Here is a 22,482-nt window from a genome sequence, read left to right as displayed (position 1 = left end):
TTAATCATGAATAAAAGCAAAAACCAAACCCACTATGTGTAGAAAGAAGTTAACGAATTTCCTGAGTAAATACATTTTCTACAAATCTTTACATTTCTATTGAACAATCCAACAACAACCTCTTCCTAAGCATTACAAACACTGGCTGGATTATAACATTTGTTGATTCAGGAATAATCTACGGATTTTCCGAATTATTTTTTTTTAAACAGAAGATTTATGAAGCTGCCAGCCTGTTCCTTCTCACTGAGGTATAAACAAGTTTGAAAAGCTTGGGCAAACAGGCATGTGGGAGTGTCCCCAAGTACTTTAACGCCCTCCGAAAGGGGAGCCAATCTTACCTCCTCCACCAGTGACAAGGGGCCATCTCCCCACTTGCCATGCATGTACTCATCCATCAGCCTGCTTGGCTGTCACCTCCCCGTGAAACCTGCCTGGAACCACCCCCTCCTTGCATACGACATCCCAGCAGTCATGCCTCCCTGCTTTGCCCACCTCCTGTGCCTGCTTCCAGAACTGTGCGCATTCCGCCAGATTCTAATTACCTACTGACATGCCTGTCCTCTTGTGTGGCTGAGAGCTCCATGGGGGTGGGAAAATGACCCACTCTGATTTGTATTCCCAGCGCCTAGCACTGTGTCTGACACAAAGAAGGTTCTCAATAAATATTTATTGACCTGAGCAAACTGGGCTCAGAGGGTAACCTGCTTTCACCGTCAGACTCCTGCAGTCAGGGGGATTGGAGGCGTAATCAACGTAACCTACTTTGTTACCATCTACATGCAATTAACAGACCCTTGAATTAATTTGCCAGAGCTATTATTGGCTATGATCCAGTTGGCTATTGACAACCTGCGTGTGTATTTGCTAACTTGGCTATAGTCGTTTCCCAATTTCTTGAGGAAAAAAATAAGATACTCTCTGAAAACGAACAAGGTTGTTCAACCTGAATTCTTTGACATTTTTCAAAAAATACAAATAAATCCTGGGGCGCCTGGGTGGCTCAGTCGGTTAAGCGGCCGACTTCGGCTCAGGTCATGATCTCGCGGTCCGTGAGTTCGAGCCCCGCGTCGGGCTCTGTGCTGACAGCTTGGAGCCTGGAGCCTGTTTCCGATTCTGTGTCGCCCTCTCTCTGCCCCTCCCCCGTTCATGCTCTGTCTCTCTCTGTCTCAAAAATAAATAAACGTTAAAGAAAATTAAAAAAAAACAACAACAAATAAATCCTGCAAGGGTGAGATTTGGATTTAATGAGTTAGAATGTAATGAAAGGTTATTGTCATTATTTAAAACGTCAATAAAAATGCACTCTCCAAAGTGTAAGCCAGCAAAATGTTGATTGGTTTGTGTTCCTAAGAAACTTGACTTCATAAAATGGGCAAATACCCAGATTTCAAAAGGGAAGCCCAAATATGTCCATATTCTGCCAAAAATCATTAGTCCATAGGCCTATGTGTTTAAAACCAAAATTTAATAATTTTGATTAAGAAACTGGCATTAGCAATCAAAATTTAAGATAAGGTAACTTGGTACTAAATGCAAGCTTTGAAAACCAGAATAATGGGGGTGCATGATTCTGTCGGTTAAGCATCCTACTTCGGCTCAGAACATGATCTCATATGGTTCGTGGGGTCCAGCCCCGCATCGGACTCTGTGCTGACAGCTCAGAGCTTGAAGCCTGCTTCAGATACTGTCTGTCTGTCTGTCTCTCTTGCCTCTCCCCAGCTTATGCCCTCTCTCTCTCTGTCTCGCAAAAGTAAATAAACATTCAAAACAAGAAGAAAGGAAAGCCAGGATGATGATTTCCTAACCAGGATGTATAAATATACGTTCGTTTTTTAGTGCTGTAATGATATCAAAGCCAATGGGACTTTTTCCCTCCACGTTCGACTGGAAGCCTAATGGTTTCTTTGTTTTTCATCTCTCCTTTTCGTATCAATGGAATACCGCATTTTATAACATTTATGGTGAAAAAAAATAAATACTATCTATCTCTGAATTTATTAAGGAATTTGTAGAACAGTTTTGTGACTCTTCTTTATTTAGAGCAATACCCTAGAGATTATATTTGTATAGAGATTTCGCATTTCCAAATGCTTACAAGTGCATTATCACATTTAATGCAAATTGTTCATACACATCATTAGTTCCATTATTCAGGCAACATCTGCTCAGTTTACATATTATTCGTGACATTTCCCCCCCACACCTCCTTTTTCCCTTCCTGGCCTGCAATTTGATCATTTTCTTTCCTATTAGTCTTGTGCTAGTGACAAGGGAGGAAGAGAGGAAATTCTGGCTAATCCTATTTTAAAATGTATAGGGTTCTTTTAGAAAAAGTGACTGAAGATATTTAAACTGCTAGTGAAATTAAGGCTCTAGTGAGCACAGGCATTAGTGTGAATGATTTGAGTTGCTTTAATGTTTGTGACTTATTCAAATACCTTTAATCTGTAACTTCCAGTTAATAACATAATTGGTTCTAATCATGATTTCCTTGATTTGGGCCTGTGGGCTAGGGATTATTATTTCCATCCAGGACACGGAGAGAGAGAGTTGATTAGTCCCCGCGGAGCCCGGGATTGGAAACCGAGTCACTGGATCCCAAATTGCACCATTCCCTGCAACCAGCGTCCCCCAAGCTTCGGCGTGCCTCAGAATCCCAGGGGACTTGTGATGCACAGGCGGCCGGGGGGCCCCAATCCTGAAATTTCTGATTTGGCAGATGAGGTGGAGCCTGAGAATGTGCACTTCTTAAGAAGCAGCAGTAGGACCGTTGCTCTAAACCACGGCTGCCTCTCTCAGCTCTGTTTACGCCCCACCGAGCTGCAACCACATCAGAGCAGGGACAGTCCCCTCGAGACCGCGTGGCCCCTCTATGTGCCTGCCCCCCACTGCCAACCAGACACCATCACAGTGCCAGTGTGATAACTGCATAATTACACGCCACATAACTGCTGCATGAATTGGCTTCCACTTTCTCTTGGTATTGGGGAAACAGCAGATCAGTCAAGAGGAACGTGCAAATAACCTTTTCTTTTTCGTAGGGATCTGTTTAAGCCAAAATGTTTGCTCCTTTTTCTCTTCTAAGCCACTGAATGTATTAAGCAAAACAAAGAGGCACAGGTGATAGGAGAAACTGACCCCCAGCCCCCATCCCGCCAAGGAGTACTTTGTGCCCTCGAGGCACCTGAGTCACTTGACCACGAGGTAGGACCACCCGGGGTCTGTCCCTCCTCTCCCCAAATGCACAGACCACCACCGTCACCAGTCAATGCCTTCCCAGCTTGGTGAAAGGGGGCTGACTTGCTCTCATGCCATAGAAATAAATGACCTTATTTTGCCCGCCCCCCCATAATTTCTTCCACTCTTCCTTCCTTTACCTTGCAAAACAAGTCACTTCAAATGGGCATTACTCTGTTAAATTTTTTGCAACGACTTGGGTATATAGACGCTATGCTTTTTGAGGAAAGCGGCCCGATTGTGACACCCCAGACAGTTAAGTACCTGGAGAACCGAGATCCCGTGAACCACAACGTTCTACCCCAGATCCCACTGGCAAAAGTAAAACAGCTGAAAGAAATGGATTACTGACAGTTTGTTAACGTTCAACGGCATGGTCTTACCTATGCACACTAGATCCATAAAACCATACATTCCATAGCAGATTTGAAAAAGGATGTCCTTCCTCTGCCACACTGCATAGGGGCTGAAGGCAGACCAGAGGAGCCAGGTCATACTTGCTATTAAGAACAGGGATCCTAGGATTACAGCAATCATCTGAACTTTCTCAACCAGTGTTATAGAAATGCTTTGCCACTAAAAGAAAAACAGAGGCATGTAAGAAAAAGGTGCTGTGTTCAATTCAAAAAGGAAAAAAAAAACATTTTCAGCCCCATGTTTCTCTTCATAATGTTAGACGCTTTTCGATCTGATCAGCCCCCAAATGAATTTTTCCATTTCATCCCGGCTATAAAAAATAGACAAGCAGATAAAGATTAATGAATTGCCTTAGCTTCATTATTTTCAGTAATTCACCGCTCTGCACATTTAATCTAGTTTTATTCCAGATAGCAGTACTGCGAGCGAATGGCTGAGGAATATTTAGTACCTGGGATCACATTATTATCTTTCATGCATGCACAAAATTAAATATACTCCGAAGATATGCGTTGAAGTCTCCTCTATTTGGAAACTTATTTTGCTTTTTAGCACATTTGGCTACTGCAAAAAAGGGGAACTGTCTCTTGCTTTTGCAAAAAAAAAAAAAATGTAAGAAACAAATACATAAGTTACATAAGAACATCAATGCAAAAGTCATTAAAGTAATACACTAGAATTCTAAAAGAACTATAATATTGTACATTATCTGTTACTGGTACATTTCATATACTCAGATAGTACTGAATTTTAATTATCTAGTGAGTGATCTGTGAAGCCATTTTTGTCAAGATTTCGAATTGGTAAACAAATGGAATATCTTTGAAATTCACAAACCGTGTAAGTACCACACTAGTCAATGGGGAGAATAATTTGGTATCCTAAGTATCAGTATTTGTGAGGATTTTACAGTCCAAATGATCAAAAGTCTTTCAAGAGTGTTATCAACTTGAAAGGATTAATTAGTCATGTTCTCCCTTTTGCATAATTGAGACAGAAACAAGACTAGGATTGCTATTATGGTTTGTCAGTAAACAATGAAACTCAAAACAACCTGCACAATTTTATTCTGTGTGAAAGGGCTCTGGCTGTTGCAACATATGGCTTGTCAGAAGAATTCCTAAACAGTTTAAATAAGCTTTAAAAACAAATGAGCTTGAACAACCAGCATCCACTGTGTGAATCCGATATTTCCTTAAACTCTTTACTTACCTTAAGTCTGAATATGTGGATCCCAAATTGTAAGTCTGTCACTACCCATGACTCCCTCTTCTCCCTCATTGCTTCTGTCTCTCATCATAAATAATTTATATATTATATTCAAATATGCATTTTTACCTTGCATATTCATAGATAATATTAAACTCTACATTTATTAAAGATTAAATACAAAAATGCATATGAAACATTTAATTCTCTAGGGTCATTTATTTTTCTTTTAAATATTTTATTTTCTTTTATTTATTTTATTTTAATCTTTATTTATTTTTAAGATAGAGACAGCATGTGAGCAGGGGAAGAGCAGAGAGAGAGGGAGACACAGAATCCGAAGCAGGCTCCAGGCTCTGAGCTGTCAGCACAGACCCGGACGCGGGGCTTGAACTCACGGACCGCGAGATCATGACCTGAGCCTAAGTCGGACGCTTAACCGACTGAGCCACCCAGGCGCCCCTTCCTTTAAAAATTTTATAACCAAATGACCATTCTGTGGAATTCCATAAGAAACGTATTTCTAATGATTTTAAGATGCAGATTCGATTATCGAAAACTGGCTTTTGGTTTACAACTCTGGATGAATAGTAATTAAATTAGTCAATATGATTTTATCATTACGAATGAATCAATTTACTTCAAGCATGTACTTGAAGCTATTGTTTTGTTTTGTTTTTTTTCTGGCTTCCTGACGTAATTTTAAACTGCCAGGCAATTGAATTTAAAGCCATTTTAGCAGCACCTGGGCGGCCTAGTCCATTGAGCGTCTGACTCTTAGTTTCAGCTCAGGTGATGATCTCACAGTTCATGGATTAGAGCCTCACATCGGGCTCTGTGCTAACAATGCAGAGGCTACTTGGGATTCTCTCTCCTTCTCTCTTTGCCTCTCTCCATCTCGTGCTCTCTCTCTTTCAAAAATAAATACATAAACACTGAATTTTTTTTTTAATTTGGCGTCACCAAACAGGTGTGAAGTATCACTAGTTGTTGTTTTAGTTTAGTTTTGGTGCTTGTTAAAGTTTTGCCTTAAATACCACAACACGGGAAGCTAAGTAGAAAATAACTTCCAACCAACATCCATCCCAGATGGCTGCTATCACATCTCTATGCATTATGGTGTTCTATCAATTTATTAATCATGTCAGATAGATGAGAACAAAGCATGCTTTTAAATCCACGAGGCAAAGGAACACAAGTGGTGTGTGTGTGTGTGTGTGTGCGTGTGTGCACGTGTGTGTGATTTTCATATGGTGAACAATATGTTCCAAAATACATAAGCCAGATTCACTGGAGTCTTGGGTAAGCAGCGAGCGGTAAGTAAGAAGGATTTATCAAAAGTGGTCTTTACTGATACCTATTTTCCTTTTTCAGGAATCCTTTATGTTCCAGATTCATTCCGTAATTTTAGCGGAATTAAATTTAGACAGCTCAATATTGTACAATTCATTGTATTGAGCTTCAATTAGGCTTAGTAGTTAATTGATCCAAGACTGCCCGCGTAGCAATTTAGCGAAACATGGTGGTCATAGGCATATGTGGTGAGGTCCTACTAACCACTTAGATTTTGGTGAATTGATCAGGAGGGACGGATGGAGCTGAAGTGTTTCCTGGGACACAGGAAGTTGTGGTGGTTCACATCTGAGAGTCAGCATGACTGAGAGGGCTGAGAGGCCACTCCGGGTTGGGCAGCTTTTTTTTTTTTAAGTAGACTTCACACCCAGCCCAGAGCCCAATGCAGAGCTTGAACCCATGACCCCAAGAACAAGACCTGAGCTGAGATCAATAGTCCGACACCTAACTGAATGAGCCACCCAGGAGCCCTGTGTTGGGAATCTTCTGACACATGAAGCTTAACTATTTCCTGGCAGGGAAGGAGAATGAGTGAATGGACAGACTTATCAGGAATAAGAACCATTGATGTTGCACACTTGTTTGGTGACACCAAATTGAAAATGGCTTAAAATTCAAATACCTGGCAGTTTGAAATTAAGGTGTTTAAAATTACGTCCAGAAAGCCAGGGAAAAAAAAGAGCATAACTCTCAGTTCTCATACCCTGAGATGCTTATTTATTATTATCATAGAAATTATTTTGTGTTGTGGAGATAAGAAATAAGGTCAGAAATAATGTTGAGACTTTGGAAGTTTATTTCTAAAGAAGGAAACACTGCTCAAATGCTATAAAAAGCTTCCTGAAATTTTTGGTTTTATATCAGTCCGCTAATGCAAATATGCCAATGAGTCTGAAAGGGCGTCAATGTTCTTCATATATTGATGATCCTTAAAATTAGCACCATTTATCTGAATAGCTAATGAGGGCAAGCCAGTATTGAAACCAAAATCATTAAACTGATTATGAACATGGGGATTTTCCCTTTGAACGCTGATGTCATCTTGGCAATTTCTTTGCCCGTTATATAATGTTCTTATTATTGTTACCATTATGCAAAAAAGTGGGATTGTTCACATTCTTCCCCTAGGAAAAATAATGTTGCTTTCCACCACTAGGAAACACCCACCTGGCGTCTTTGCCCTAGAAGGCACACATTATCTGACGGGCTTAGCCTCAAGAAGCTGTGTTAATGGACCATTAGCTTAGACAATAAAAATAGAGGATGAGTCTCTCGAGGCTATCCCAATGGTATCCAAGGCTTGGATTTCAGTCTGTAAGACATTTCTGATATTTGAACAGAATTTGTCAACTGCTGAACATACTTTTCACCTCTAAAACTTAATATGTAACCATATGTAATATGCGTGTTTATTTACATTTCTTCCCAAGTTTGGAAAGGTAAGTACTATAACAATGAGCAGATTGACTCTACAGAATTGCTATGATTTATTTCTTTCCATAATATTGGAATATGTTTGACTTTTATCTTCCTGAAAAGATGCTCACTTCTACACAAACTATTGGATGTATTGTTTCTAGCAAAAATGGGACCGAGTGGTTCCTCTTTTGAAAGTTCATCCTCATGCAATGTACTAGAAGTAATTTAATAAACATAGTCTATGGTTATATAGGGCCAGTATGTCCCAGGCACTTTTCTAGGAGGTTATGCATATTAACTCATTTAATTCCAACAACTCTGTGAGGAACGTACTATTACGATCTCCATTTTAAAGATGAGGAACCTGAGGCAGAGAGAAGTCAAACAATTCGCCCAAGGTGATACACCTACTAAGGGCTAAGGCTGCCATATAAACCCAGGCAGTCTGGCTCCTAGGTTCACTCTCTTATAGACCTGACCCATGAACAACACGGGGGTTAGGGGAACCAACCCCCTCTCCAGCAGGAAACCCATGTACAACTTCTGAATCCCCCCAAACTTAACTACTAATGGCCCACCGTTGAAAGGAAACCTTAGCAATGACATAAACAGTCGACTGACTCATACTTTGTGAGTTACATGCTGCGTTCTTGTAACAAAGTGAGCTAGAGGGAAAAAAATGTTAAGAAAATCATAAGGAAGAGAAAATAACATATTTGCAGTAGGGTACTGCATTTATTCAAAAAAAAAAATCTGTGTATAAGTGGACTCACGCCGTTCCAAGCTGTGTTGTCTAAGGGTCACCTGTACCATACGATAATTCTACGCTCTAATGACAGTTAACGGCTCACACCCTGTTTTTGCAGTGACACCACAATTTTCCTGGTAACAGCTTCAAGTCTGTCTTCTATGGTCTCCTGAAATAGCTCTCCAGCTGGACTGCTAGCCGTGAGTCATGCCTTGATCCCCCGTGGCAGCCCCAAGTCTACATTCCTAATGAAAGGAGTCCCAGGAAGGAAGGCTACACATATGGCTCAGCACATATTCCGAGTCCTTGGCATATAACTGTTGCAGGAAGGATGAAAGAAAGGGATAGAGGGATATGATGAGGAAGAGAGGGAAGGAAGGGGGAAATAAGGAAATGAGGAGGAAGGAAGGGAAGGAGGGAAGGAGGGAAGGGGGAAGGGAAAAATGGAAGAAAGAAGGAAGGAAAGAAGAAAGAGGGAGGGATGTGTACGTTCCTTAATTCTGCTTAATCTGCCTGCCTGTATTGTCCCAAATGCATGTACTTACTTTTTATTTTGGTCTCTCTCTGCCTTTGAGCATGTTCCTTTTTCAGCATGCCATGCCCTTCTCCCCTTCCTCACGGGCTGAAATCTCTCACCCATCCTTAACTGGCTTTAATGCCACCTCTTCTAAAAAGCCGTCCCCGCCTCTCCTTGTGCAGATTCCCCCGTCTGGACCCCATAATCCACTGTTTCTACTTCTGTGTGGTGTGAATTTCTCTCTTGGATCCCAGGTGATTAACTCCCTGTTGTCCACAGACTGCAAGTTTCATGAAGGCAGAGGCTCAGCCTCATCCCCCTGATACTCACCAAACAGCTGTACAGACCCAGGAAATGCTTCACTACATGGTGTCCTGACTTCAGTTTCCATCATCTATCTGACTGTCATAATGATATTCTCTGCACCTCCATTCTAGTCTTGCTCCAAGATAAAGTTCCAGCTCTGGCCAAGCCACCAATGAGTAGAGAAGTGAGAATTTAAACTGTGATCTGTTTCCAAAGCCCAAGTTCTTTCTAAAATGCCCTTCTCGCCACCTGCATCAACTGACACATCCTATATTTGAAAGTGAAAACAAACTGGGCATAACTATACCTCCATAAAAATTATACCTCTACAGTTAGGGAAAAGTCAACATATGCGAAAAGCAGTTCAGCACGGCAGAGTCCCAACGAAATATCACCGATCACTTTCTAAATGGCATTCAATACTTCTTGAGTCTGAAATTTGCAGTTTGTTAACTGAATACTAACATAAAGAAGACAACCTCAAGGAGATGTATCGCTTTTATTTTAATGAAGTTTGAAAGGAAATAAATAAATACACATTGGAAATTATTTAATATTCTCATTATACACGGCTGTTCAGAGATGCACCAAGAAAGGTCCACCAGTCCTAAAAAGACACAGACAACGTACATGGCCCGGAACTGGGTATCGTTGTGTGTGAGGGTCCATGTCTGTGTGGCATTCTTCCCGGAAAATTAAATAACTACCCCACTAATTACCACAGACTGCTGTGAAACCATGGCAAAATGGTTGCCTTTCCCAATGAAATCTAACTGATTAGCACAGATTGATAACTTCCTTCAGAGAAAAAAGGATGAAAGAAAAAGCTGGGAATTTTCTTTAAAGAAGTGACGGGAGCCCAAGCCAAGGTAAGAGCAAGTCGTCTCCTGGTATCAGTCACTTCCAGCCAGTAAGATAAGAACTGGAGAAAGGCATACGCTCCATCAGGCCTCCAGAAAGCTATTTAGAAAGATGTACCTGTCATTCCGTTGTCTGAAATAGTTAATGCACCTTCTCAATTTAGAACCCAATTTCCTCCCCGAAAATAACACATGCTCAGAGGGAATGAAATTGAACTCAAGGAAAGTAGGTTCATTGAGTGTGCATTAAATCCTTCATTCTAAAACTGTTTCACCTTTGTTTTTAAAAGGCAGGCCAGATATGAATCATAAGCTAATAGATTTGTAGTATGATGATTTATAGCATGCAGTATGACAGGTGGGATCACTTACCAGTGTCACAGGAGGGAGAACCTGTTCTTAAGAAATGTCCTCTTCAGAAAAGTGAATTTAGCTAAAACCTATTTTCAATCATCTTTAGATGGTATTTAAATTGAGCCACTATAAGTTGGGATTTGAAATGCTGGTAGAAAACATCTCTATGTGTAATCAACCTGACATGCGGATACAACATTCAGTTAGTTATATGCCCCTTCTTTGTAGAGTTGTATTTATAAGCTGCATATTAAACGTGATTTCATGCTTCGGTGTGGGTCTTCTCTGCTAGAAAAGCATCCTCATAAACTTATCAGAGCTGAAATGATAATCAGACAAAAGAGAATTTGCTTTGCCTGAGAAAGGTGAAAAATTGTTCTTTGAGAGAAGTGAAATCTAAACAACTTAGAGAAAATAAATAGGAAAACACGGAACTCCTTCTTTAAAATAGTTAACAAAAACTGATAGAACTCTAGCAAGGCTAATTAAGAAATAAAATTGGGAACATAACATGACTGATCCTACAGATAAAAAGAGTAATAAGAACATATCATAAACAGTCTTATGCCAATTAATTCAATAATAGAGATGAAATAGATGAGTTTTTTGCAAAACATAACTTATCAAAATTGACTCAAGAAGAAATAGAAGGTATGAATAACCTTGTACAAAATAATTGTACTTATAATTAAAAGACTTCCACAAATGAACAAACACCTCCTGGGCCAGATGGTTTTACTGGGAAATTTTATCAGACATTTAGAAAAAAATAATATCAAAGTTACATATACTCTATCAGACAACAAAAGAAGACAGAACATTTCCCAAGATATTTTATGAGGTCGTGCAAGACCCCGATACCAAAACCCCAAAAAGAAAAATATGTATATAAAAAATTCCAGACTAATATTCCCTATGAGCATAAACGAAAACATAATCCTCTACAAAATACTAGCAAATCCAGTAGTATATAAAAAGAATAATGCAGCTGGAGAGGATGTGGAGAAACGGGAACCCTCTTGCACTGTTGGTGGGAATGCAAATTGGTGCAGCCGCTCTGGAAAGCAGTGTGGAGGTTCCTCAGAAAATTAAAAATAGACCTACCCTATGACCCAGCAATAGCACTGCTAGGAATTTACCCAAGGGATACAGGAGTACTGATGCATAAGGGCACTTGTACCCCAATGTTTATAGCAGCACTCTCAACAATAGCCAAATTATGGAAAGAGCCTAAATGTCCATCAACTGATGAATGGATAAAGAAATTGTGTTTTATATACACAATGGAGTACTATGTGGCAATGAGAAAGAATGAAATATGGCCCTTTGTAGCAACGTGGATGGAACTGGAGGGTGTGATGCTAAGTGAAATAAGCCATACAGAGAAAGACAGATACCATATGTTTTCACTCTTATGTGGATCCTGAGAAACTTAACAGAAACCCATGGAGGAGGGGAAGGAAAAAAAAAAAAGAGGTTAGAGTGGGAGAGAGCCAAAGCATAAGAGACTCTTAAAAACTGAGAACAAACTGAGGGTTGATGGGGGGTGGGAGGGAGGGGAGGGTGGGTGATGGGTATTGAGGAAGGCACCTTTTGGGATGAGCACTGGGTGTTGTATGGAAACCAATTTGACAATAAATTTCATATATTGAAAAATAAAAAAAAAAAAGAATAATGCATCATGAGTGAGTGGGGTTTATCCTAGGGATGAAAGATTGATATAACAAAATGTCAATCAATGTAATTAACAATACTAACAAACAAAAAAGCAAAGAAAAAAGAAACAGATCTTACCAAAAGATGCATAAAGTTACATGACAAACACCCATTCATGATGAAAACTAGGAAAGAAAGAAAACTTAACCTGTAAAGGGCATGTACAAGACTTAAAGCTAGGATCATACTTAATGGTGGAGGAAAAGAAAGAATGCTTTCCCCCCCTAAGATCAGGAACTGGGCAGAGATGTCCACCCTTATTACTCCTATGCACTAGTGAACTAGATAGACATCCTCGTCAATGGAATAAGTCAAGAAAAAAAAAAGGTTTCTATTTGTAGATGATATGATGATCTATGTAGAAAATCCTAGAAAATCCACAAGAAAACCTAACAGAATTAGGAAGTTAATTTCGCGAAGCCTCAAAATACAAGGTCAATAAACAAAGATCAATCGTATTAAATACCCCCACAAAAAGTTGGAAAATAAAATTACAAAAAACAGCGCTACATTAAAAATACCATAAATCATAAATTACTTAAGACTAAAATGTTTAAAAGATAATCTGCAAGTCACTGCTGAAATAAAGAGGACTTAAAGAAACGGCTTTCATGAAGACTCACTATTGTTCAGATAATTGTTCTCCCTAAATTTAGGTTCTACAGTTAAAGGGGAAGAAAAATAGTATCCAAAGCACAAAGGTTTCTTGTTATTGTTTACATTTTCAAAAAAAAAAAAGGCCGCTGCTCTAGAATTTAAAATGAACACCAATCCGTTGATATTACCAATCTACTTTTAACTCACAGTGATTAAAAAAGAAAAACAAATCTCCAAATCATGGGTTGCAGTTTCCACAAGAATTTGGCAGAAAACTCTCTGGACTCACTTTCTTGTAGGGAATAGTCTTGACTGCCACTCCCAGAGCTGGCGGTAATGCATATTCTGCAGGGTGCTGTGTCTTGACCACAGAGCATCATTTGGTTTAATTAAAATGCTTCGAAGTAGATCATGTGACCAACAGGAAAGCCGAGAAGTGGGTGGCAGGTCCCCATGTGTACCAGGGCATGTTGTGAGGGCTTCGTGCTATGGTATAGGGCTCAGACCACCAATGAAAGTTTTTTCTTCCAGAAACCTGGAAATCCCAAGAGGTTTGACAAGCCATGTACCAGGACTACAGAGATGTACTCGATATGGTTTGAAGCTCAGGAAGAAGAAACTGAGAATCTCAAGGTGAGGGCCACCTTGGGGGTTCCCGGAATGGACTGTCAAGGACTCTGTCTGTGTCCTAAGATGAAATGAAGAAGGAGAGAAATTTTCGTCCCCCAGAAGAAAGCCCCTGGGAGAAGGTGGCCTTTAAGACTTGACTCTGGTAAGGAGATTCTTCTCAGCTTTCCTCACAGCAATTGGGCTCAGTTGTGCTAGACATATGAATAGGGGAGGCTGAGCTTTGACTTCAGGGCCAGGAGAATCAAGTCCTGGATGAATTGGGATGAGGTGAACCTAGTCCAAGGCCAAGTACCAACTGTCTAAAAGAGTTGGTCTTAGTAGCTAGATTTTGCTCCCATATGAATTAAAAGGGACCACAGATCCAGAGGTAGGCCAAAGTGACCAGAGAGCCTGCCAAGTTTGAAAACTTAGTTCTAGGGGGGGGAAGGAAATTAATCTAAAGTAAAAGTTTGGTTACTAAGTGAGAAGCAGAATTAGCAGAGCCCAAAGATGTGAAGTGGGGAGGGACGCTGCATGGGAGGAGCATCTGTGAATGTCCAGGGACCAGGACACTAACTACATGAGTGAGGTGAGCCTTCTAAAGAAATGTGTGTCCAGAAAAACCTTGGTAATAAAAGCTGTCCTTTATCTCGATGCCAAATCTTGGGATAGGACACTAAGTCCCGAAGAATAGCCTACCTGGCTGTTTCTAGAGTCACAGGACGATGGTAGATCAAAGGAGTAGAAGGTGTAAAAAGTTTTCGTATAGGAGCTGAGTATCCTTATTTGGAAGGTGTAGTCTGAGAAAAATCTCTCAAATGACTGTTAACAGAAGGAACAATTTTTGAACTAACAAGCATTAATTGAGCAACCATAGGGCACGGAGTCCACATGAGAAATGCCAGATTCTAGATCTCACTTAAGAAAAAGCATATTGATTCTCCCTTCCCCCCGCCCCTTAATTCTTCCAGAACTGTTCCCTATCTCATCTCTCAGTGTTACCTCTTGTTCAGTTGTTTTGTCAGCTATAGATTTTCATAATTGCCAAAAGTCTTGTGAATCCACACTTAACAGTCCGAAAGTTAAGATAAAAATACACTCTAGCTCTTCAGGGTTCGAGAAATTATACTGCCTTCCCCCTCTCTGTATTAATTCTTTCTGTAACAAAAGCTGGTGCTATCCATCACTCCAAATCAGGGAAATCTGTTCCAAGTGCCAACTTTCTAAAAGAGTTAGTCTTAGTAACTAGATTTTGCTCCCACACGAATTAACAGTGTGTCTGTATATAATGCATTTTCAGTTCATTACTCTTCTCAATATTTGATATTAATTATGTTTAAATACAGGTTCCCGAGGATATTTGTATCTAAGTAATTAGTAGGTGGTCATGACCATATTTACGTGTTATCTCCACAAAGAGTTGAGAGCTACCTTTGCTAAAGCTTATTTAAACTTTCAGTGGATTGTTGCTGTGTTCAACCTTGATTCTGAAGCAGAATTTTCACGGAAAGCAACCATCTTTCCATTTTAAATAATTGAGCTCATGTCACCCAAACACTGTATATTCTGGTGGTCAGACATAAAGGTGCACACAGAAGTGCACCCTCTTTAAATTTCTGATGTGTATAAATGGAAGCCTTCAACATACACTTACCAGATTCCTGGTCCATGGCAGAACTTACAGGAGTTAGTAGACTGAGGAAAAATCCTCTTGCTATGAGAAACACTATCTAAGCAGTAAAAAGAAGCACAAAGGGCAAAAGGTGAGCTGAGTGTGAACACACGGGTAAGAAGAGTCTGCTCAGCGGAGAGTATGCTGAAGACGTGGGGAGAGACGGGACAGGCAGACAAGAAGAAGCATGCGCAGAGGAGCTGGCAAATAGTGGGGGTTTTATTGTTGCTGAAGAGCAGAACCCATGTGGGCAAGTGGTGTGGGAGCCAGCTTGGAAGGGGCTTCCAGAATGGCGATGCAGTCTGAACTTTATCCTATAAGGCAATGGCTATTAGGTAATCACAAGAAAGAGCACGTCTTGTGATAAGATCGCTCAGAGAGGTTTATCTGCCTACTTCTGCTCTTGCTTCTGGTGTTTCCCAAAGAGGGACACGATACACCCCATCCCACACGCTCTCCTGCCATGCGGCCTTGCCAATCCTTATCAAGAAGGAGCATCAATTTCTCCACTCCTTCGAGTAATGGATGCTTTAGCCAACAGAATATGGCAGAAGTGACCCTATGTCAATTCCACGCACAGATTTTAACTGTCTTCGCAGCTTTTTTCTGAAGAAGTGTGGCTCCCCCAAGACCGCCATGCCGTAAGAATCTCAAGCCATGAGGAAAAGCCCAAGGAGTACAGGGGCATTAGGCACGTGAATGACAGGTGATCTGAGATGTGGCTTCTCCAGGCCCCAGGACCTCAGCGGACACCACAGGGATCACAGACGAATCACCCAGCTGAACCCTTTCCAACTACAAAATCATGAGCAAAAGAACCACGAAGTACTGGGATAGCTTTTTTCGATAGCAAGAGACAAAGTGGAACCCATCCATTCACAGATCATTCTTTGCATTGCGGTAACTGTGGGATGAGAATTAGAAAACCAGACTCTTGGTGTTTTGCCCCCTCACTCCGGCTCCCCAACTCTCGACCCTTCTCATCCTCATTTTTAAAATGAAATTTCACTTAGATCACCTGTAAGTCTTACTTCTACTCTACAATTCCCTCAAATATGCCTTTTATTATATAACTTGCATTCGCACCATTTTTCTTACCCCTCCATCTTCTCTCCATATGCCCTTAGGGTTCTTGTCCTTAAAAACGTGAGAAATATTTGGGGGGTAATGGAAATGATCTAAAATTGGCATGTGGTGATGGTTGCACAAGCCAATATACTTACTAAAAATTATTGAGTTGTGCACCAAAAAAATGGATGATTTTTATGGTATGTAAGCTATGCCTCTCAATAAAACTATTTTTTAAGCCCTCAAGAAATCCTTAAAATAGCAAACTGAGTGAAATCTTTTCAGCAATTACTTGCTTGGTTGGTGTGTGCTATCGTTTACAAATGTTTTATCCTTGAAATGTGTTTAATTGTTTAATTAAATATAATTTCTAGTGCAACCCCACAGAGAGGGGACCCCTAAGAAGGCCATTTACCTGAATTCACTCTTCTCAGCTTTTCAATTCCTAGAAAGGTGCACACCAGATAAAGAGTTTGGACTCTGAGGTCAGATTCGAACACCGGCTCCGACATTTCCACTTCTTTGCTGTGGGACTTTGGACAAGAACCTTTTTTTCCTCATTTAAATTGAGATCCTGGTAACTATCTCAAAGGTTGTGGTGAGGATTAAATGATAATACACACATACACACACAACATACACACACATACATGCACTACATAACATATACGCACACACACTGTATACATGGGGCACATAACCAGTACTCCTTCAGCTATAATTATCATTCCAAAGACAAAAGAGCCCTAATTGACAACTTCTCTGAGAAAGGGAAATCCCTGAGCCATCTGCTTCTAGATGCTTCTAGAAGAAGTCTGACGGAAGAATGGTCAGCAGTGTGTCTGAACAAGGCTGCCCTGTCCCGCTCCCCGTTTCACCCTAAACCATGTCCCATTTCCCGACATCCTGCCATGGTGAGCATGTCACTTTGCTTGAGCACAAAGAAATCCTTTCCACAAACAAGAACTCTCTTAAGTGAGATTTGGCAACTCATTAAGGGGGGAAAGGGGGGAAGGAAGAGCTATGATATCTTCTCATATTTATTCTTTACTTTCAGCAATACTTTAATAAAACAAAGGCCTTCCCACCAGCTCCAGGAATTCCTCACTGACCCATAGTTTTCTCACTAATAAGGGTTTTATAGGAATAATAAAGAAGAAGCTTTTCCTCACTCAAGAGATATCTTCCCTCTGCGTAAACTTTAGGCCATTCATTTACATTGCGATTGAGAAGCCACCGTGTGGTGGGCCAGGCAGAATGCTGGACAAGACACTGCCACGAGATGCACTCGCCCCTGCCCTGAACACTTGACTGCCGGGTGAGGAATTCGGACTCACGACAAGCGACTACAGGGGACACCCCAGCAATCGCATCTTTGCAACGACGCTATCAAAATGCATAGCAGAGATACACTTCATAATCAGAAGCCACAGCAAGCATAGAGGAGAAGGTAGTGTGCGCTCTGGGGTTTTAAAGCATCAGCAGAAGTCACTAGGTGGAAAAGAAGGCGCCAGACAGAAGACCAAATGCCTGTCATTCTCTAGCTTTAGGTCTGCGTTAATTTCATCTTCTCCTTCACTGGCCTTTCCTCATGGTTTTGAGTTCTCCTCCCACACCGAGTTTTGCAAGTCAATGGCAGTCCAATGGTGACTTCCTTTGCCATTAATGTGAATAATCCAGTATAACATCTGATCTCCACCTTCAAGTAGCCCACAACCTCTTGAGTGATTAGAACGATGCCTGGCAAGCAGGGGGAGGGGAGGAGGACATACTGTACATGCTGTCTTTACAGCATGTAATTGAGCCTACAAGTTCTGCAGAAGAGACTGTGGATTTCATAGGAGGAGTCTGACAGACAGACATCAACACAGTCTAGAACAGCTTCCCGGAAGAGACAGGCTGGCCTGTGACCGGCAGGGGGAATTCAGAGATGTGAAAGTTTGAGCTAAAACCTTCCAGAAGGAGCCACTCCAGCAAGGCTCCAAGGAGGGAGAATGAGCAAGAGACGCTCTTGTGGTTTAAAAGAAAAGAGCCCGGAGGGCGCTTGGGTGGCTCAGTCCATTAGGTGTCCAACTCTTGATTTCCGCTCGGCGGTCCAGCCTCGTGTTGGGCTCTATGCTGAGAGTGCAGAACCTACTTGGGATCCTCTCTCTGCATCTTTTCTGCCCCTCCCCCACTCATGCTTGCTCTCTCTGTCTCAAATAAAGAAATAAAACTTTAAATAAATAAATAAATAAATAAATCAAGGGACCGGGAGTCTAGGATGCGGGAGAAGCTATCTGAAAAGTAAAAAGTGTAGTCAGTGAGATTTGGCTACATAACATCCAGCGACATGACCAGTGTTCTCCCCATGTGGTCCTGTTGTATATGACGACCTGTTTACACGTCTCTTCCCCAACCAACCTCTCTGTGAGCTCTCTGCAGGCAAGGATGGACCTTACTGATGTCTGAGTCTTTGTCTCTTGGCCACATGGTGGCCTGTTGGCAGAACTCAAGGAAATTGGGTCAAGAACTGAGGTTTGCTTTTGCTTTGTCTCTTCACGTGACTGACCTGTTTGGACAGCATGAAAGGACCCAAAAGCCATTTTAGCTTTCTGATTCCAGCCTGGTGGTTCTCAGTCAGGTCTGATTTTGCCCCCACTCACTCCGCACGGGTCATCTGACAATGTCCGGAGACATTTCTGCTTCTCATTACTGGCCCTACTCGTGTCTAGGGGACAGAGATCAGAGACGCTGCTCAACATCCTACGGGCTGCAAGCCAGCCGCCCCAACAAAAAACGTGTCTGGCCCAAAATGTTGACAGTGCCAAGTTCGTGAAACCCTATTCTAGTCTATCACACTTAAGATCAAAATAGATGTTGGGGCGCCTGAGAGCGTTCAACTCTTGATCTTGGCTTAGGTCATGATCTGATCTCACAGTTCGTGAGTTCAAGCCTGGCGTCAGCCTCTGTGCTGACAGCGTGGGGCTTGCTTGGGATTCTCTGTCTCTGTCTCTCTGCCCCGTGCGCGTGCGCTCTCTCTATCTCTCTCAAAAATAAATCAACTTTAAAAAAAAAAGATGAAAATAGATGCCCTGTTTGGATTGTTGGGGTTCTAGTTGTATTCTCTTCTGAACAGAAAGCATGTGAAAAGAAATGAGGGGGAAAGATCCAGGTTCTTTTCAAGATAATTGCACTTAGTTTCCCGGGAAACTTAACAGCAGAGACATCCAAGGTATGCCACGGGTCATCTCATCAGCCAGCAAACTCCATTACATGGTTGCTGCGTCCAGAAAATGTGTGAGGAACGGTGCAGAGAGGATGTTGTCAGATGGTGACTAATGTGCTGATGTGTCCGAGGTGCCTTAGTTAAAAACAAGTTCAAAGTCTTTGTGATTCTGCATGAAAGAAGCTACATGTATATATTAGCATTACATGCTACTTTTAAAGTGAATGAGAGATGATTCAATAAAGCACTGATGAAGGAGGGCAAGGCATGCTGCTTAAGGAAAGATTTCTCTATAGCATGGGAGAGATAGATAGGGAAGGAAGGAAGGAAGGAAGGAAGGAAGGGAGGGAGGAAGAAGGGGAGAGAAGGGAGGGAGGGAGGTTGGATGAGTCAGTGGTCGATGGATTGGTGGACAAAGAAACAGACTGAACTACTCTCACCCAAGGCCACTGCCAAGGTCACTATAACATCCATAATGCTGTAGAGCCATCCCGCATTGTGTCTCCATACACTGTAACCCCCCAGGTTAGTGGAAACAGTTGGCCTTTTCTGGTTTTGATTAAGAATTGGGAGGGGCGCCTGGGTGGCTCAGTCAGCTAAGCTTCTGACTTTGGCTCAGGTCATGATCTCACGGTTTGTGAGTTTGAGCCCCACATCAGGCTCTGTGCTGACAGCCCAGAGCCTGGAGCCTGCTTTAGATTCCTTGTCTCCCTCTCTCTCCAGCCCTCCCCCATTCGCCCTCTCTCTGTCTCTCAAAAATAAATAAGGCTTAAAAAAAGTTAAAGAGAAGTGGAAGAAAGCCATCCACAAAGATTAGGGTGGCACCAATATTCTGGATCAGGTCACCTTTAGGTAGAGGAAACTGCCTGACAAAATAAATTACTGTGTTGTAGAGGGGAAAGCTCTAGTTCTGAGACGAATGGTCAGCACAGAAGAAAAATGCGTCCATTGAGGGCCAAATTCAGCCTGTGCCGGATCCGAACATACACAATTTAGAACCTGTCCTCATCAAAGCACATTTGGAAGGAGGCAGACAGCTCCTCAGAGGCCCTTCATTTTAAGGACGAGCCAAGAGTGGTACAAGCCGAGAAGGCTCTGGGGCAAGGCTGCCGAGCTGGCTGATGGGACATGGGCCCCAGAATCGGTCCAGGGCTCCTGGAGCTCGGCTGTGGGGACTCGGGATTTACCCTGCAACCTCACCCTTTCCAGATGGGCCATCTGCTCATTCCATGTTGGCTCTTAGTCTCAGTCACTCTTAGTCTGGTCCTGCCGCTGCAGGACGGTCAGCCCGTTCCTTATGACGGCGGCAGAAGCCTCCTGCCCCAGGACCCTCGACCGCGGCCAGGGCCCTGGCCGCAGGTGAGGTGTGATACAGAACCACACCTGTACTCCATCTGGAAAACATTCCTGAATGAGGAGTGTCACCGAAGGAATGACGATGAAATTATCCTCACGACAGCTCAACTGGCTTTTAAGCAGCTTTGCTGATGAACAAGATTGATCTGCTAGAAGATGAGAAAGCAAATTTTCTAGAGTTTTCCCTCCCCAGAAAGAGATTTAGAGTGGGGGAAAAAAAAAAAGAAATAAGTGGTTTGAAGATAAGAGGGCTTGAGGGAAGCACTATTGATATTTTTGGAAATCATATTACCATATTGTTGCTTTTTCCGAGGTTATGTCCCTAGTGAAGGATAATTTATTCTTCAAGAAACTTCTTTGACAAGTTTTGCAAGTGAAAGGAGTGCACACCCAGAGATGAGCACACTTTGCAAACAGCAAAATAAGGCAACATGTACCCCCAAATAATTAATACATTATGAAATAGCTGCAGCAACATTAAAAGGGCCCCCCCTCCCCCACCAACACACACTAAAAGAAATAAAACCTATATCTGGGCATTTTAGGGCACAGAATAGGAGAGGGCGGGCAGGCACAGGGTTGTAGTGATGGGTACAGAACCGGGAAGGTCCTTTCTTAACATCGGCCAGGGTGGAGGAAGGGGACCTACTGGTGGCCGAACTGTTCCCAGGAAAGGACAGGCTCCAGGTGGAGAAAAGGAGCACGCAAGGTCAGACCTGTTCCCTCGCAGAAGCCCCAGCAGCCTGGGACAGGAAGGAGGGGAAAGAAGGAAGGGGAGGAAGGAGCCGCGAAGCAAGAGATCCCGAGCGAGCACGGCACAGACGTCCACAACCAAGGTGGCCGTCGTGGTGGCGGTGACGTCTGACATTAAAAAGCTCTCGCTGACATGAAAAAGCCAGGACAACGGGCAACACAAAACAAGGCCACTGTGCTTCCAGGTAGCTGAGGCACGTGAGAAAAGCGTGCTCTGGGCTGTGTCTCTCCGGCAGCCGCAGAAGTGGGGGTCTGGGTGAACAGCTTGCCCGAGACAGCCTCTGTGTCGTGTGTGTGCGTGAGTACACGTGTGCGTTCATGGCGGTGCGTCTGTGTCCACAGACTGCTGTTGCCGACGGTCAATGTCAGAAGCCTCAGCGCAGCCTCGGTGTAGCTCAATGGAACTCAGTGTAGCTCAATGGAACTCAGGTGCCCTAACCGCTGGGGCACCTGAGTGGCTCAGTCCGTGGAGTGTCTTCTGACTTCGGCTCAGGTCACGATGATCTCATGGTTCGTGAGTTCAAGCCCCGCATCGGGGGCTCACTGTTGTCAGGGAGAAGCCCGCTCCAGACCCTCTGTCCCCCTGTCTTTGCGCCTCCCCGGCCTGTGCTCTCTCAAAAATCAATAAACAGTTTTTTTAAAAAAAGAGTCCTAACTGCATTTTCTGCAGCACCTGGGAAATCTGCTTGTTGTTTCAGAGCCTCAGTTTCCTCAAACGCAAAACACCAACCTGTAGGAATGCTGTGAGCAGCACAAGAGATAAGTTTTACACAAACACTTAGCAGTATCCTTGGAACACAAGCACTCAATGAACGACATCTAGCTATTAACTGTTAAGAGGGCGGACCTCCCAGAAACTCACCAGCTGAGCTCTGGAGAGAAAGCAAGCCCAGAAATGGTTTCTCCAATGATCAAACACAGCAACTACTACTCTTTTTCCAGGATCACTAGAGTGACTTATCAGTGAAGTCCCATTTGGGGAATATATTTTCTTTCTGGTTCTCTAGAAAACCTGAGCATATTCTATTTATATATTTTGTTACTGGTTTAGAAAAATTTAGAATATTTGTAATTGTAAAG

At 42.4% G+C, this 22,482-nt stretch overlaps 1 protein-coding gene across 1 annotated transcript in view; it reads right to left on the bottom strand.

The window, feature by feature from the left end:
* Positions 1-22,482, bottom strand: part of MARCHF11 (membrane associated ring-CH-type finger 11) — a 103,468-nt gene that overhangs the window by 20,570 nt on the left and 60,416 nt on the right. Inside the window, exon 3 of the mRNA XM_027074479.2 lies at positions 3,624-3,816. Coding sequence (XP_026930280.1) covers positions 3,624-3,816 — 193 coding nt within the window. The remainder of the gene's footprint in view (positions 1-3,623; positions 3,817-22,482) is intronic.

The sequence above is a fragment of the Acinonyx jubatus genome, chromosome A1 (genome assembly GCF_027475565.1).
Source record: "Acinonyx jubatus isolate Ajub_Pintada_27869175 chromosome A1, VMU_Ajub_asm_v1.0, whole genome shotgun sequence".
In the NCBI taxonomy this organism is placed as follows: Eukaryota; Metazoa; Chordata; class Mammalia; order Carnivora; family Felidae; genus Acinonyx; species Acinonyx jubatus.
This window is presented reverse-complemented; position numbering and strand designations above follow the sequence as displayed.